This window comes from Bufo bufo, chromosome 5, assembly GCF_905171765.1.
Source record: "Bufo bufo chromosome 5, aBufBuf1.1, whole genome shotgun sequence".
Classification (NCBI taxonomy): domain Eukaryota; kingdom Metazoa; phylum Chordata; class Amphibia; order Anura; family Bufonidae; genus Bufo; species Bufo bufo.
In genome coordinates this window covers 258,905,990-258,922,742 of record NC_053393.1, presented here as the reverse complement: position 1 = coordinate 258,922,742, position 16,753 = coordinate 258,905,990, and the positions used below count along the sequence as shown (strand labels likewise).

The window sequence follows — 16,753 nt, the reverse complement described above, 5'->3', positions numbered from 1 at the left end:
CTGATATAATCTCTGTATATATAACACAGTATCCACTATTCTCAATAGGTAATAGTCAAAGCTTATATACTCTCCTTGTACAATGACCTATGCACTGGTCACAGAGCGTACTATCCCATAGATGTTAAAGAGGTTATTCTGGAAAAGATAATGATAACTTATCCACAGAATAGGTCATCATTATCACATCAGTGAAGGTCCGAGACCCGGAACCCCCGCCGATCAGTACTTTCAGTAAGATGCGGCGCTCACCGAAGCTGCGGTGAGTGCTTTGGCCTTCCGCTAGCTTTCCAAGCACAGCTCAATACATTATATAGCGGTTGTGCTTCATATTGTAGCTCATCCTCATTGACTTGAATGGGGCTAAGCTGCAACTAGGCCACGTTACAAATGTATGGTGACATTGCTGGCCTAAGAAGAGGCCGCAGCACTCACACAGTGCCTGGCCTCTTCTAACAGCTGATCGGTGGGGGTCCTGGGGGTTGGACCCCTGCAGATTTGATATTGATGATCTATAATCAGAATAGGTTACCAATATCTTTTCCTGGATAACCCCTTCAATGAGTCCTCTTTAGTCTCAATCTCTAAATGCTGTTAGCAGCTCAGGCAAGATGTTTTTGCCCCTATAATCATGTTCAGGAATTAAAACAAAAAAAATTATAGTTGATACATTCCCTTTAAAGACATTTGTTCAGTATTACTCATGAGTATTTGAAAGCCAAAACTAGGAATGGATTCTGCAGAGAAAAAGTATAATGAGAATGTTTGTGCCTTTTCTGTTTTTCTGGACCAACTCCTGGTTTTGGCTTACAAATACTGATGAAAAATACAGACTGTGTGAAAGTGGCCTAAATTTTGATTGTCTGACATTTCCAATTTTGTACAAAGATAATGTAAAATATTTAACAGGTTGAGTAGACACATATAAAACCAGAGGTTGGATTTTATCCAGCCAGATCATTTGTTCCACTTTGCAGATAAGCAGCCGCCAACGCATGTAGTGATGCTTATCACCGATTAGCATTGAACATGCACACTTGGTCTATCCACCGTACATGTTTATACAGCAGTCAGTTATTTTATGTGTGTGAACATCTATAAACATTCAACTTGCTTCTTCATACATTTTGTGTATTTTCTCTCATGTTTAGGATAAATATCAGTGAGCAACAATCGTGCAATGAAACCGGTGATCATTACTGTGTAGATGAGAATACAGAACGCAGAAACCATTATCTTGACTTAGCTGGAATAGAAAATTATACGTCAAGATTTGGTCCAGGTAAAAATATGTAGTATGTGGTGCGTGTGATACTGTGCTTTAGGTTTCCAGATGTGTTTCCTGGCCAGTTTAACTCCTTAATGCCATAAATCATTTTCATTGCTTCATTTCATTTACTCCTCACCAAGAGCATAACTTTTTTTTCAACATCCTGTAACATATGAGGGATTGTTTTTTGCAGGACTTGTGTTAATTTCTAATAGCACCATTTAATATTTTATACAATACCAAATTTTTCAGACACATTTTTCCCGCCCAAAAGTGGGGGGACAATGGCAGTGCCTCTTATAGTCCGAATGCTAATAACCACTTCCATTATGGAAGAAGTCATTAGTATGCAGGAGGCACGGGGAGTGGAGCACTGTGCTGACTGCACTCATCCCTCCTATATACAGCACCAGGACGTAGTGCATGTAGGCGTGCACTATGACCTGGCGCTGTGCAAAGTCAGGTCACAGTGTGCAGAACCGGTCGGAGGAAGAACAGGGAGCGGTGAGTCCTGGATCTGTAGAGTGGCAGTGCCATCTGGAGCAAGTGAACTCCCCCCCCCCCCCCCTCCCCAAAAAAAAAAAAAAGTGACCCATGTTGCAAACTACATCCCCAAGAAATATTTCATGGGAGGTAGTGAGCACTTGGTTTCATAGAAAAAAATAAACACTTGGCTGTGAAAATGAAAAAATACATATTTTACAAGAAAATGTCACTTTAGGCACAAATTTTTAATTTTAACAAGGGATAACAAGATAAAATGCACCCCACTATCTATTATCCATTTTCTCTTGAAGCAGCACACCATATGTGGCCATAAACTGCCATATGGGCACACTGTAGGGCTCAGAAGGGAAAAGTGCCATATGGCAGATTTTGCTGGGATAGTTTTGAGTGCCATGTCAGATTTGAAGAGATCCTGAGGTACCCCTAGGAAGGAAACCCCCAAAAATGACCCCATTTTGGAAACTACACCCCTCAAGGCAGTCATTGAGGGATGTGGTGAGTGTATTGACCCAACAAACGCTTCATAGAATATAGAAACACTTGGCTGTGAAAATGAAATGTTGCTTTAGCCCCATTTTTTTCATTTTCACAAGGGGTAATGGGAGAAAATGCACACGACAACTTGTTATGCATTTTTCCTGGATGCGGAAACACCCCCATATGTAATCGTAAACTGCTTTTTGGGGACATGGCAGTGTTCAGAAGCGAAGGAACAACATATGGATTTTCTAACATGGAATTTGACTAAATTGTTTAGGGGCCATTACTTTTTTTTGTTGTTGTGGGGGCTTGTTTTTTGCGGGATAAGTTGTATTTTTTTGTACCATTTTGGGGTACATATGACTATCACTTTTTATACCATTTTTTGGGGGAGGTGGGCAAAAATTGCCATTCTGTCACGGTTTTTAATTTTTATAGGGTTCTCAATGCGGTATATATAACTTTATGCTGTTGGTCAATACAGTTATGGCGATACCAAAATAATATTTTTTTTCATGTTTTCAGCGTAATTTTTTTTATTAGAAATAAATTATATTTTGCATCACCACATAATAACATCCATAACATTTTAATTTTTCTGCCAACCTAGCTGTCTGAGGGCTTGTTTTTTTGCTGGATGGGCTGCAGTTTTTATTGGTACTATTTTGGGGTACATATGACTTTTTGGATCACTTGTTATACCATTTATTTGGGGAATTGAGGTGGGCAAAATTGCAATTCCGTCATAGTGCAGGAAATGTCACATAAATTATAAGGCTGAAAAAAAAGACATCTGTCCATCCAATTCAGCCTGTTATCCTGCAAGTTGATCCAGAGGAAGGCAAAAAAAAACTTCTGTGAGGTAGAAGTCAATTTTCCTCACTCTAGGAGAAAAGAAAATCCTTCCTGACTCCAATCAGGCAATCAGAATCATTTCTTGGATCAACAACTCATATAGTAACATATAGTAACATGATGCTTTTATAGATCAGGCTGTGGCGTTGCCAAACATGTGTAGTGTATATATATATATATTTTTTTTTCATTTTTAACCAATTATAAATATGCGCATATAGGAAAAAGTTAGATTTTTTAATTGAAATTTTTATTTATTTTCCACTCCTTTTTAAACACTTTTTGCACCCAGACCCACTTGGTTCTTGAAGACCCAGTGGGTCTGATGGCTCTACAATACACTGCAATAGTCCACTGCAGTGTAGTGACACTAAGCCTGATTAGGTTTTAGACTCTGGCAGGACCTGTCAGGCTAAGGCTATTTTCACACTAGCGGCAGGACGGATCCGACAGGCTGTTCACCCTGTCGGATCCGTCCTGCCGTTATTTCGCCGGGGACGGGGCGGAACTCCGGCGCAGCACGGCAGTGCACGGCGAAATGCCGCTGGACTAAAAGTATTGCATCTCTGACTTTTTAGTCCGGTGGCCTCTCACCGCGAACTGCCGTGCTGCGCCGGAGCTCCGCCCCCATCCCCATTATAGTCATTGGGGACTGAGCGGCGGCACGGGGAAATAGCGGCAGGACGGATCAGACAGGGTGAACAGCCTGTCGGATCCGTTCTGCCGCTAGTGTGAAAGTACCCTTAGGCCCCTTTCACACGGGCGAGTATTCCGCGCGGATGCGATGCGTGAGGTGAACGCATTGCACCCGCACTGAATACCGACCCCTTCATTTCTATGGGGCTGTTCACATGAGCGGTGATATTCACGCATCACTTATGCGTTGCGTGAAAATCGCAGCATGCTCTATATTCTGCGTTTTTCATGCGACGCAGGCCCCATAGAAGTGAATGGGGTTGCGTGAAAATCGCAAGCATCCGCAAGCATGTTATAAGGGAAAATATTACAATCTACAGAACACCGATCCCAAACCCGAACTTCTGTGAAGAAGTTTTGCACTCGCCCGGAAAACCCAGCCTTAGGGTACATGGCAAGCCTGTATGCCTTTGTAAAGTGTCCTGTCACCATGGTAACCATTGAAACGCTGCCATGGCAGTGCCGTGGCTTGATGAGAGAGGGAGCTCCCTCCCTCTGTTAACCCCTAACCATCGGGATGCTGCCATGGCAGTGAAGCGGCCTAATGGGACAGGGAGACAGCTCCCGCTTTTTTAACCCCTTCCAATTCTTTAAATGCTATGTAAATGCTGTTAAGCACAGCTCAGGCAAGATGGCAGCCCCAATAAACATGTTCAGTGCCCTCAGAAAATAAAAACTTATCCCGTATCAAAAGCAAATAACCACAAAGCTAGGAAAAATACCCTAAATCTTTTGCAGTGCTGCCCCCCTGTACCAGCTTACCCTGGTTTGCAATACTAATTGAAAATGGTATTGAAAACTTTTTCATAGATGTATAAAAGAAGACAGACCTGCATTCCAGCCTTCACTGCAGTCTTGCTGTGCACCACGATAGACTTTGAGAGCAGTGAAGTGAGGCTAATGGAAGACCTGAAGCTGGATGGATGGCTCATAGGCCCATGTTGTGCAAACACCTTCTGATGGTTTGTCTAGATACTGTTTGCTGCCCTAGGCTTACGGGGTGACGTGCAATTTCACTTGCAGTACAGAAGGGATCACTACACGCCATTCTTTTAATTTGGCCTTTATGCCCCTTCCACATCCTACAGATTGGAGCTATGTGCTTGAAAATGTAATCATTTGCAGATTTTAACAAACCTGCTATTTCATTGATTTGTATAACCTTACAGATTGTCTTGCTTGGTGTTGCAATTTTAATTTTAAGAATTGTGTATATAATACATATACACTACACATAATGCATTGGGATAGTCTTCAGACCCTTTTACTTCTTGATATTTTTTATGTTGCACCTTGTGCTGTGATAGAAGAAATAGAAAAATAAAGAAAAAATCATGTTTTTCTCCATCATTCTGCTCACAAAATGACAATGTGAAAACAGAATGATTGAAATGTTTGGTAGTTTATTGGATTTGTTTCATATTGCATGCCACAGATTTAAATGCTCAGAAACTGCCCACATATTTCATTATATACAGTATTCTCTTTATTACATCTGGACACCCAGAAGGATGTTTATTTGCTCACAATAAAAATATGAATTGATTGCATCATTTTCATTTTGAGCACCGTGAATTTCTCATGTTTGTGGGTCAGCAGCCAACCACACTGTGACTATTTCAAGATGGAGCGGCCTAGTGGCTACCCTGCAGCGATGGCCAGATCCCTGTATAGGGCTTAAAGGCTGAAAACCAAGGGACCCCCAGGATAACACCCTCAGGACCAGCCCAAAGTGGTTGACATAGTGGGTCCATACTCACTGCTTGTAACAGTGAAGTCTAAAGGTCCAGAGCACCTGGAATAGGTTTTCATTAAAAATATCTCTGTAGCCACTGAAAAACACTTCCACAGCATGATGATTCAATCATGGCATCTCATGGCACCAGAGAAATTTGTATCTAACAGTCTCAGAGTCCTTTTTTGCAAACTCCCAGGTGGGCCTCCATGTGACTTTTACTGAGGAAAGTCTTTTTTCTGGCCCCTCTGCCATAAAGCCCAGATTGTTGGAGTGCTACAGGATCTTTGGAGCTCAGCCAGAGTTACCAGTGTGTTGTTGCTCACTTCTGATTTTGTGAAGTTATAGAATAAAATTTGACTGTCCTTTCATGAGAAAATTGTCCTGGATTTTGTACACTGTATTGTTTGGGACTGTCATCCCATTTATTGTTCTGTACCAGTGTTTCGCCTTTTTACTTAAAGGGGTATTCCAGTTAGGTAAAGTTATACCCTATCCACAGGATAGGGTATAACTATTAAAACGGTGGGGTTCTACAGCTCGGCTATCTTTGGAACTCCCATAGAAATGAAAGGAGTGGCTGCGCACATCCCCATCTGGCTCCTCCATTCATTTTGAGGGGCAGTATGGGGTCCCCATTCTCATGATCATAAAAAAAAAAGAAGGAAAAAATACAAAAAAGTTTCACTGACAAAGGCTATCCAAGGGAACTTATAAAAAATACATACAAAAGAGCACAAAAACTACACAAAGAGAATGTTTACCAAGTATAACCAAAGAAGAAAAGACAGTAACAGGAAAATACCTAAAACATTTGAATCTAATTACACAATATAATACTTCAAATAAAGCTATATGCGCAATTTTGGCAAAACACTGGCACATTCTAAGACGTGACCCCTATCTCGAAAAATATCTTCCAGAGAAACCTGTGATTATCTACAGAAGAGCACCAACAATAAGAAACACCTTAGCTCCCAGCAAGCTGAAAAAACACACAAAAACCCCGAAAAAAAAACAGAAAAGAGCCAGCGGGCAGCTTCAAATGTAGGGCAAAACGTGCCACCTTTACAATAAAACACCATCTAAACTGCAAAAGCAGCTATGTGATATATTTAATAGAATGTGAATGCAGGCTCCAGTACGTAGGCCGCACGACACAAGCATTGCACTGTAGAGTCAATCAACACAGACACAATATACAAAAACTATGTCCAAAACATAGCATCTCGCGGCACTGTGCTACCACACCAGAAAAAAAAAAACACACTAAAAATCACACCTATCGACTACATACCAGATAATCCATATAATAGATTCAGTAACCTCCAGAGAAGAGAGGAATATTGGATCTATCAATTGGATACCCTGACCCCACATGGACTAAATGAGATGAGTGAGACTGTACTGTAACTTACGATACCAAATAAGACCGGACATGCTGACTGTGGGGTAGATCTAACATATGACCCATACAACTTGAAGAAAAACACAGAATACTGAAAAATAAAAATATAATAATAAAGAAATTACTGTAACACTACTATAAGGAAAGTCAGAATTCTATTTAGATATAAGGCCTGTCCCCCCCCCCCCCCCTAGACTAACATTAGAACTAGAAGAGTACAAAAATAAAATAGAACATAACAAAAGGAAATAAAACAAAAACTGACATAAGAACATAGTCATATACACCATACCCAAAGAGCATAGTCTCAGAATCTCTAAAACAATATAAATGTCCCGTGTGCCTATAGTGCGATAATGACCAAGCATTTACATTAGGTGGACGATGCCTTCGATGTATCTCTGGATATATATATATATATATATATATATACACATATATGTATACCTTTTAACTTTTCATAATTTTTAACTATTCATTTATCTATTTATTGACCCGATGTGTGTTTTTTAGTGGATTCTGTATTTTAGTGTATATTATTCATTTTACTAACACCGAGTACTATCTATTATACTATAGTGCGGCACTCCCTATATGTCGATAGAAATATGACATTCTGTCTCTATTGATCTTCTTATCCATGCAGCGCTTTTAGCCCGATACATGTGACACCGAGACCAAGGATGCATAATGTTAAAAAATCACGATCCATCTCCACTATTCTCCTTATCATCTATCACACGATATAAGCACCTCCCTCAGAGACAGCGCAGAGAGAACGCACCATACATACCACCTTTGGTCGACGGTCCTTCTGGATGACAGCCAGATACAGATCAGGTGATGGCGGTCACCTGACCAAGGATAGACCATGTGACCACACTACGTCACTATTCTACACACGCCCTATTACACGTCACTGAGTGAGCATGTGACCGACCTGGAGAGAGATCTTAGGTCCGCCCCATAGACGTCATCCGGAGGCCTGGTGAATGAGAGATAGCACCGCCCACAATAAGTCACCGGGAGGGACGGCATATGATACCAATACCGCCCACAATACGGAGCAATTGGCTTTTTTAACTTGAGGGGAGTCACTGTATCCTAGTGACCCCTCAAGCTTCCACGCCCCCAATTCCTCCCCCTTCCTGCCCCTGTGACTCACACACATTGCGCTCAAACAGAGAGCATAAAACAATGTGAAAAAGTATGTTTGTATGTAATAATTTTATTGTCTTGATGAAGGGGGCTTTTTGCCACTGAAACGCGTCGACCTTTGAATAAAAGATTACCTTTTATTGGTAACATTGGAGTACGGAGTTTCTTCTGCATCAGCGCCACCCGGAATGGTCTGAATTCTTTTTTCACTGCATGCATTCTCATGATCAGTGAGGGTCCTACTGCTGGGAAAGGAGATAACTTAACATAACTGTAATACCCCTTTAAATAAATAAATAAAATAAAAGTCCAGAGGCTTATCACTTTAAGGGTGCTTCAATACAGATTTGTTATGTGGCAATATGTATGAGCACTTAAAAATAAAATCTGAATTATATTAATGAACATGTGCAATACGAGAGCTTAAGCTCTTAGTTGCCAATAAATTCAAATGTACGTCATTGGCTGCTTAGTAATGTGGACCATGAGCTGAGCACACTCCATGCATGGTAGGTGCTGGCCGTGTTAGACAGCTCATATCCAGCTGTAGGGCCTGTCCATGTAATAGTGTTGATTGGTTGTTATGGCAGTCTTAGACTGGCCATGTTACATCTCCTATAACACTCTGCTTCTGGCAATACAAACCTACTACTGTGCCTGGCAGAGCAATATTATATGTTTTTTTGTGTTTTCCTATTTTTACTTTCTGTCTTCTTGGAGCTATAACTTTTTAATTGTTTTGTTCACATATCTTTATGAGGGCTTGTTGTTTGTGGTACAAGTTGCACTTTCTAATGGCATAGGATGTAGTGGGAAGCTGTAAAAAAATTCCAAATGGGAAGCAATTGGAAGAAAAACACAGTTTTACAGGTTTTGTTTTTATGGCATTCACTATGCGGAAAAACTGACTTGTGCTCTTCATTCTCCAGGTCATAATGATTATGACAATACCACATATGTATAGTTCTTATTGTGTTTTAATACTGAAGAAAAAATAAAAAATTTGGAAAAAAAATAACTTTCTTTTTATCGCCATATTCTGACCCCCATACATTTTTTACTGTTAAGTCTACAGAGCTATGTTAGGGCTCATTTATTGTGGGGCAATCAGTAGTACCATTTTGGGGTTTGTGTAGGACTTTTGATCACTTTTTATTACATTTTTTAATTTATTTTTTTAATTTTGGGGAAAGGGGAGTGATTTAAAGGTTTTATATTAGAAAAAAAAAAATTTACTTGAATTTTTTTTATTTGGATTTCATTGGATTGCAATTTGTATAAAGTAATGGGATGTTATCCATTACAATATACAAAGATCTGTATATTCCAAAGTACTGCAGCCATCTGTAGGCCTGCATTTGAATATACCTGTAAAAGGCATTGGAGCCTCAGCAGGCTACGGCCTTTCACAGACAATGAACGGCTCCCCGTCACTGCATGAGGGAGACGTTTCAGGCACGGAAGCGCGTTGCCTCCAGGTTTTGTGCTTTCTGAGGGGTTATATGTCTGTGATCGGCATTTTCACTAGTTACAGACATTAACCATAACAGGTGTCATGTTGGGAAAGGGTGAAATAATCACAGGCTCAAGTCCCATCAGGGTTGTTGTTTTTTTAGTCACCTTGCCTTAAAGAAAAAAAATTTATGAAAAGGATGAAAAAGGCACATGTACACATAGTATCAATAACTACAGAGCTCTCTGCAAAAATAACAATTCCATACGCAGCTCTAAATAAGTTAGCATGTTATTTGTATCGCAGTTTGATTGCTGTAAAAAATGCATTTTTTATTTTAACTCCTCAAAGTTGGCTAGCAAAAACAAGCTCTTATATGGCTATATTGACAGACAAAAGTTAAAGGGAAAAACGATAATGTCTTTGCTTAGTCCTTAAAGGGGTTCTCTGGGAATTAAGAAAATGGAAATATGTATATATTACTTTATTATATTTATTATAATATATTCTCAAATACCTTTTATTAGTTATAATGGCTTGTTTTGTCTGGGGAGCAATCATTAGGAGAAATAAAATGGACGCCGTCCTATTAGTACACACAAAACTTGCCCTAATCACATAGGAGGACAAGTTACTTCAGAGCAGTGAGCTAAAGAGCTGCCTAATTCTCCTGTCTGCTCTACTTGCCAGGGATTTTAATCCTGAATACGGCTGAGAACTTCAGCTGAATCTTTGTAGGAATGGAGTTCATGAGAAGACATGAAGTACAGAGAAGACGAACAGGACAGACTGCGGTAATGTGGGGCTGAGGTAATGGAGACTGTATAAAAGTGCTGCTGCTCATCAGCCACATCCGCACCTCCTCTCTGTACTTCGTGTCTCCTCATGAACTCCATTCCTACAAAGATTCAGCTGAAGATCTTATCATCTGTATTCAGGATCATAATCCCTGACAAGCAGAGCAGGGTGGAGGATTAGGCAGCTCTTTAGCTCTGTGTTGTGAAGTAATTTGTCCTGCTGTGTGATTAGGACAGGTTTTGTGTGTGCTAATAGGACGGCGGGCATTTTATTTCTCCTAATGGTTGCTCCATGGACAAACCAATCCATTATAACTAATGAAAGGTATTTGGGAATATATTTATAATAAAGTTATATTTAATTATTTTCACTTTCTTAATTCCTGGAGATCCCCTTTAAAGGGGTTTTTCCAGTTTTTGGGACTTAAACAGGTCTCTGCAGCATGTTGTACCTGTTGAAAAATCATACTCTTCTGCTTCCCACTGCAATGTTAGGCAATGTTTTGCTCACAGGCTTGTAAACTGCCAGATGGCTATGGTCACATGCACCACTACAGCCAATGACTGGCCTCAACAGTGATGTGACCCAGAAGTTACATGCCAATTTGGGACAAATCACTGCTTGGGCCAATCATTAACGGCAGCGGCGAACATGACTATCAGTCTTGACGTTTACAGACTGGGGATTGGAAGATCACTGAATGAAGCCAGGGAGTTGGAAAGGAGAGTCAGGGAGGAGGCGGGTGATTTTTATTTTATTTTTTTCCAGCATGTTCCACATGCTGCAGGCATTTGTTAAAAAGTCCCACAACCTGGACAATCCCTTATAAGGGGTTAAAATACTCAGACTAAATATTAATAAACCGATGCAGCATAGTGTATGCAGCAAAGAATATAACAATTATTAATTAACTTTGTCTTTATGTTGAGAGCTTTCTTTTGTTGAACGTTTCTGCAGGGTTACCTGATGACCACACTAAGCCAGAACAGCACAAGAGTACTCATTCTCAGAGGAGGTCACATTCACAAGAATCAGATACCCATCCAGTGCATCACAGGAGGTCACAGGTATTTAGCGATTATTCAACTCCACTGATAGAACCAATGCCTCGACTACCTGAAATGCAGCAAAGGAGCAGGAGCCAGGATAAGCAATTTATGAAGACACCCAAAGGATGTGTAAAACCTTCCACAGTACCCAATGGTATAAGTGGTGGAAAATCAGGAAAAGTTATGAACTACAGCATGCCAGTGACTCCATCTCACGCTGTTCAGAATGGGCAGGATATTTATCACCTCCAGCAACAGCAATACAACCACAAGAGGTACAGACAGAAGAGCAAAGATGTTCATTCACCTCTGAAGACCTCTCATTCCCAACCAGCTGTAGAGCATGAATTCATCCGGGACTTTCCACCTGTTCTAACCAATGAGGGCTATGTTATTCCTGTCATACAAAGACATGAGCATCACCATCACCATGAGCACCACCACCACCATCATTACCACCACTATCATCAGTCATAAAACATAAACATATACAGAGAAAAGCACAGGAATGAACTATTTCTCTTTCAATTGCAGTATTCCAGTTTCTACCTATGGCAAGAAAATTAGCTACCTTTTATCTCAGGTTTGTACAGCTCTGTGGGCTGTACTTCATGTTTTTTACAGGTTCTTTGTATGTATACTCTTGATTTATAATCAAAGCAATTTAAAACCACTGCCAGTGTAAGCTACTATATTATTTGGTATAACCTAAGATATATATTTATATTTTTAGAAGAAACATTTATAACTAGGTAGGACAGTTTTATAACGAGATTATCATATTTGTGATCATTTTCATTATCTTAATATTTGTAAAATTTAGCAAACAATTTGTGTAGTGTGCATTTAGCATAAATTGCATTACTTATTAGTGTCCTCACATGTATTGAAAGCATATTAAACTGTCAGAATTGTAACCGTTATGGATGAGTTCAGTTAGGCTTGCTAAAATAATCTAAAATAGGACAGTTTGTGCTGATGTGGCCACTTGTTGCTCCTGTCCATAAAATGGCTGCAGATAGGACACTGGGGGAAATTTATCAAAACTGGTGTAAAGGAAAACTGGCTGCCTAGTTGCCCCTAGAAACCAATCATATTCCGCCTTCCGTTTTCCAAAGGAGCTCTGAAAATTGAAAGGTTGCATCTGATTGGTTGCCAGGGGCAACTAGGCAAGTTTTCCTTTACACCAGTGTTGATAAATCTCCCCTGCTGTATTTATTTAGGGAAAGGGATTTGTAGCCATCTCAGAGATCAGTTATTTTTGATGGGAGAAAAATTCCTGCATGCAAAAGACGGATCAGTTATTCTTAATGCAAACTGATGCTAACTGAAAATAAAGGATCCCTTCTTTTTCTGACGGGTCAGAAGAACGGAAAGAAAATTTTTGACAGGAGAAAAATTCCTGCAAAGCAGGACTTTCTCCATTCAGAAATAACTGATCTGTAACGGAACTGACAGAAACTGATGCTCAGAATAAGGCCTCATGCACACGACCGTTGTGTGCATCCATGGCCGTTGTGCCGTTTTCCGTATTTTTTTCGCGGACCCATTGACTTTCAATGGGTCCGTGGAAAAAACGGAAAATGCACCGTTTTGCAGCCGAGACCGTGATCCGTGTATCCTGTCCGTCAAAAAAATATGACCTGTCCTATTTTTTGGACGGACAACGGCTCACGGACCCATTCAAGTCAATGGGTCCGTGAAAGAACACGGATGCACACAAGATTGGCATCCGTGTCCGTGATCCATGGCCGTAGGTTACTTTAATACAGACGGATCCCAAGATCCGTCTGCATAAAAGCTTTTTCAGAGCTGAGTTTTCACTTCGTGAAAACTCAGATCCGACAGTATATTCTAACACAGAGGCGTTCCCATGGTGATGGGGACGCTTCAGGTTAGAATATACTAAAATAACTGTGTACATGACTGGCCCCTGCTGCCTGGCAGGGGCTGCCAGGCAGCAGCCTCCCCCCTGTAGTTAACACATTGGTGGCCAGTGCGGCCAGCCCCCCTCTCTCCCCTGTAGTTAACTCATTGGTGGCCAGGGGGCCCCCCCTCCCTCCCCTGTAGTTAACTCGTTGGTGGCCAGTGGGCCCTCTCCCCTCCCTCCCCCTCCTAATTAAAATCTCCCCCCCCTATCATTGGTGGCAGCGGAGAGTACCGATCGGAGTCCCAGTTTAATCGCTGGGGCTCCGATCGGTAACCATGGCAACCAGGACGCTACTGCTGTCCCGGTTGCCATGGTTACTTAGCAATTTGTAGCAGCATTATACTTACCTGCGATGTCTGTGTCCGGCCGGGAGCTCCTCCTACTGGTAAGTGACAGGTCATTAAGCAATGCGCCACACAGACCTGTCACTTACCAGTAGGAGGAGCTCCCGGCCGGACGCAGACATCGCAGCTCGCAGGTAAGTATAATGCTGCTACAAATTGCTAAGTAACCATGGCAACGGGACAGCAGTAGCGTCCTGGTTGCCATGGTTACCGATCGGAGCCCCAGCGATTAAACTGGGACTCCGATCGGTACTCTCCGCTGCCACCAATGATAGGGGGGGAGATTTTAATTAGGAGGGGGAGGGAGGGGAGAGGGCCCACTGGCCACCAACGAGTTAACTACAGGGGAGGGAGGGGGGGCCCACTGGCCACCAACGAGTTAACTACAGGGGAGGGGGGCCGGCCGCACTGGCCACCAACGAGTTAACTACAGGGGAGGGAGGGGGGGCCCACTGGCCACCAATGAGTTAACTACAGGGGAGGGGGGGGGGGCCGGCCGCACTGGCCACCAATGTGTTAACTACAGGGGGGGGGGGCGGCTGCCCCCTGCTGCCTGGCAGCACCTGCCAGGCAGCAGAGGGCAGTCATGTACACAGTTCTTTTAGTATATTCTAACCTGAAGCGTCCCCATCACCATGGGAACGCCTCTGTGTTAGAATATACTGTCGGATTTGAGTTTCACGATGCAACTCAAATCCGACGGTATATTCTAACATAGAGGCGTTCCCATGGTGATGGGGACGCTTCAAGTTAAAATATACCATCGGATTGGAGAAAACTCCGATCCTATGGTATATTAACTCCTGACTTTACATTGAAAGTCAATGGGGGACGGATCCGTTTGAAATTGCACCATATTGTGTCAACGTCAAACGGATCCGTCCCCATTGACTTGCATTGTAATTCAGGACGGATCCGTTTGGCTCCGCACGGCCAGGCGGACACCAAAACGACTTTTTTTTCATGTCCGTGGATCCTCCAAAAATCAAGGAAGACCCACGGACGAAAAAACGGTCACGGATCACGGAAAAACGGAACCCGTTTTTGCGGACCGCAAAAAAATACGGTCGTGTGCATGAGGCCTAATGGATCCTTTTTTTCCCCTGTTCTGACGGATCAGAAGAACGGAACACTAAACAGTGATGGGAACTCTTTTTTTCTTGCTTCTCCCATTTGGTGTCTATAGCAGAGTGTTGTCAGATGGGTGGCCTCCTTGGCTTAGATGATGTTGCATGATGATGATACCGAGTTCACAGTTATCAGATGCTGAAACTAGTGACACCAATAGCAGCAGAAAAGGACAGGATACAAGAAAAATAAAACAAACCACCTGTGAGTTGGTGATGATGCAGCTACAAAGGTATGCAGCCTGTTGTACTTCATTGAGAACATTCTTTTAGATGCATTTAAACAAGGGCCCTGTCTTATCATGCCTTCACTCCTGATTTCTAGCCTCAAAAAGTGTATTTGCTTATGCAAAAATTTTGCGACTTTTCGCAATTTTACACCACTCACTCCAGTTTTGAAATATGGGTGGGAAAGTGGTTAGCTATATTAATGAGTTTCACTCCAGATTTATCACCAAGACTTTTTGAAAAAGTCGCATTCTCACTGAAGTAGGAAGGTGGAATAGGAAAACTGGAGTAGCATTTCTAGACAAAAGAATTAGGTTTAAAGAGGACCTTTCACCGATTATTACACTATGAACTAACTATACAGACATGTAGAGCGGCGCCCGGGGATCTCACTGCACTTACTATTAAACCCAGGCACCGCTCCGTTCTTCTGCTATGTCCTCCGGTATCTCCGCTCACTAAGTTATACAGGGAGTGCAGAATTATTAGGCAAATGAGTATTTTGACCACATCATCCTCTTTATGCATGTTGTCTTACTCCAAGCTGTATAGGCTCGAAAGCCTACTACCAATTAAGCATATTAGGTGATGTGCATCTCTGTAATGAGAAGGGGTGTGGTCTAATGACATCAACACCCTATATTAGGTGTGCATAATTATTAGGCAACTTCCTTTCCTTTGGCAAAATGGGTCAAAAGAAGGACTTGACAGGCTCAGAAAAGTCAAAAATAGTGAGATATCTTGCAGAGGGATGCAGCACTCTTAAAATTGCAAAGCTTCTGAAGCGTGATCATCGAACAATCAAGCGTTTCATTCAAAATAGTCAACAGGGTCGCAAGAAGCGTGTGGAAAAAACAAGGCGCAAAATAACTGCCCATGAACTGAGAAAAGTCAAGCGTGCAGCTGCCAAGATGCCACTTGCCACCAGTTTGGCCATATTTCAGAGCTGCAACATCACTGGAGTGCCCAAAAGCACAAGGTGTGCAATACTCAGAGACATGGCCAAGGTAAGAAAGGCTGAAAGACGACCACCACTGAACAAGACACACAAGCTGAAACGTCAAGACTGGGCCAAGAAATATCTCAAGACTGATTTTTCTAAGGTTTTATGGACTGATGAAATGAGAGTGAGTCTTGATGGGCCAGATGGATGGGCCCGTGGCTGGATTGGTTAAGGGCAGAGAGCTCCAGTCCGACTCAGACGCCAGCAAGGTGGAGGTGGAGTACTGGTTTGGGCTGATATCATCAAAGATGAGCTTGTGGGGCCTTTTCGGGTTGAGGATGGAGTCAAGCTCAACTCCCAGTCCTACTGCCAGTTTCTGGAAGACACCTTCTTCAAGCAGTGGTACAGGAAGAAGTCTGCATCCTTCAAGAAAAACATGATTTTCATGCAGGACAATGCTCCATCACACGCGTCCAAGTACTCCACAGCGTGGCTGGCAAGAAAGGGTATAAAAGAAGAAAATCTAATGACATGGCCTCCTTGTTCACCTGATCTGAACCCCATTGAGAACCTGTGGTCCATCATCAAATGTGAGATTTACAAGGAGGGAAAACAGTACACCTCTCTGAACAGTGCCTGGGAGGCTGTGGTTGCTGCTGCACGCAATGTTGATGGTGAACAGATCAAAACACTGACAGAATCCATGGATGGCAGGCTTTTGAGTGTCCTTGCAAAGAAAGGTGGCTATATTGGTCACTGATTTGTTTTTGTT

General features: G+C 42.1%; 1 protein-coding gene across 2 annotated transcripts in view; it reads left to right on the top strand.

Annotated features, from left to right (window-relative positions):
* The window catches only part of NKD2 (NKD inhibitor of WNT signaling pathway 2), a 229,172-nt gene extending 216,549 nt beyond the window's left edge, over window positions 1-12,623 (top strand). For both annotated transcript variants that reach the window (XM_040432169.1, XM_040432168.1), the window contains exons 8-9: window positions 1,152-1,282; window positions 11,318-12,623. In XM_040432169.1, the coding sequence (XP_040288103.1) occupies window positions 1,152-1,282; window positions 11,318-11,886 (700 nt within the window). In that variant the 3' untranslated portion in view covers window positions 11,887-12,623. The remainder of the gene's footprint in view (window positions 1-1,151; window positions 1,283-11,317) is intronic.
* Window positions 12,624-16,753: the final 4,130 nt, after the last annotated feature.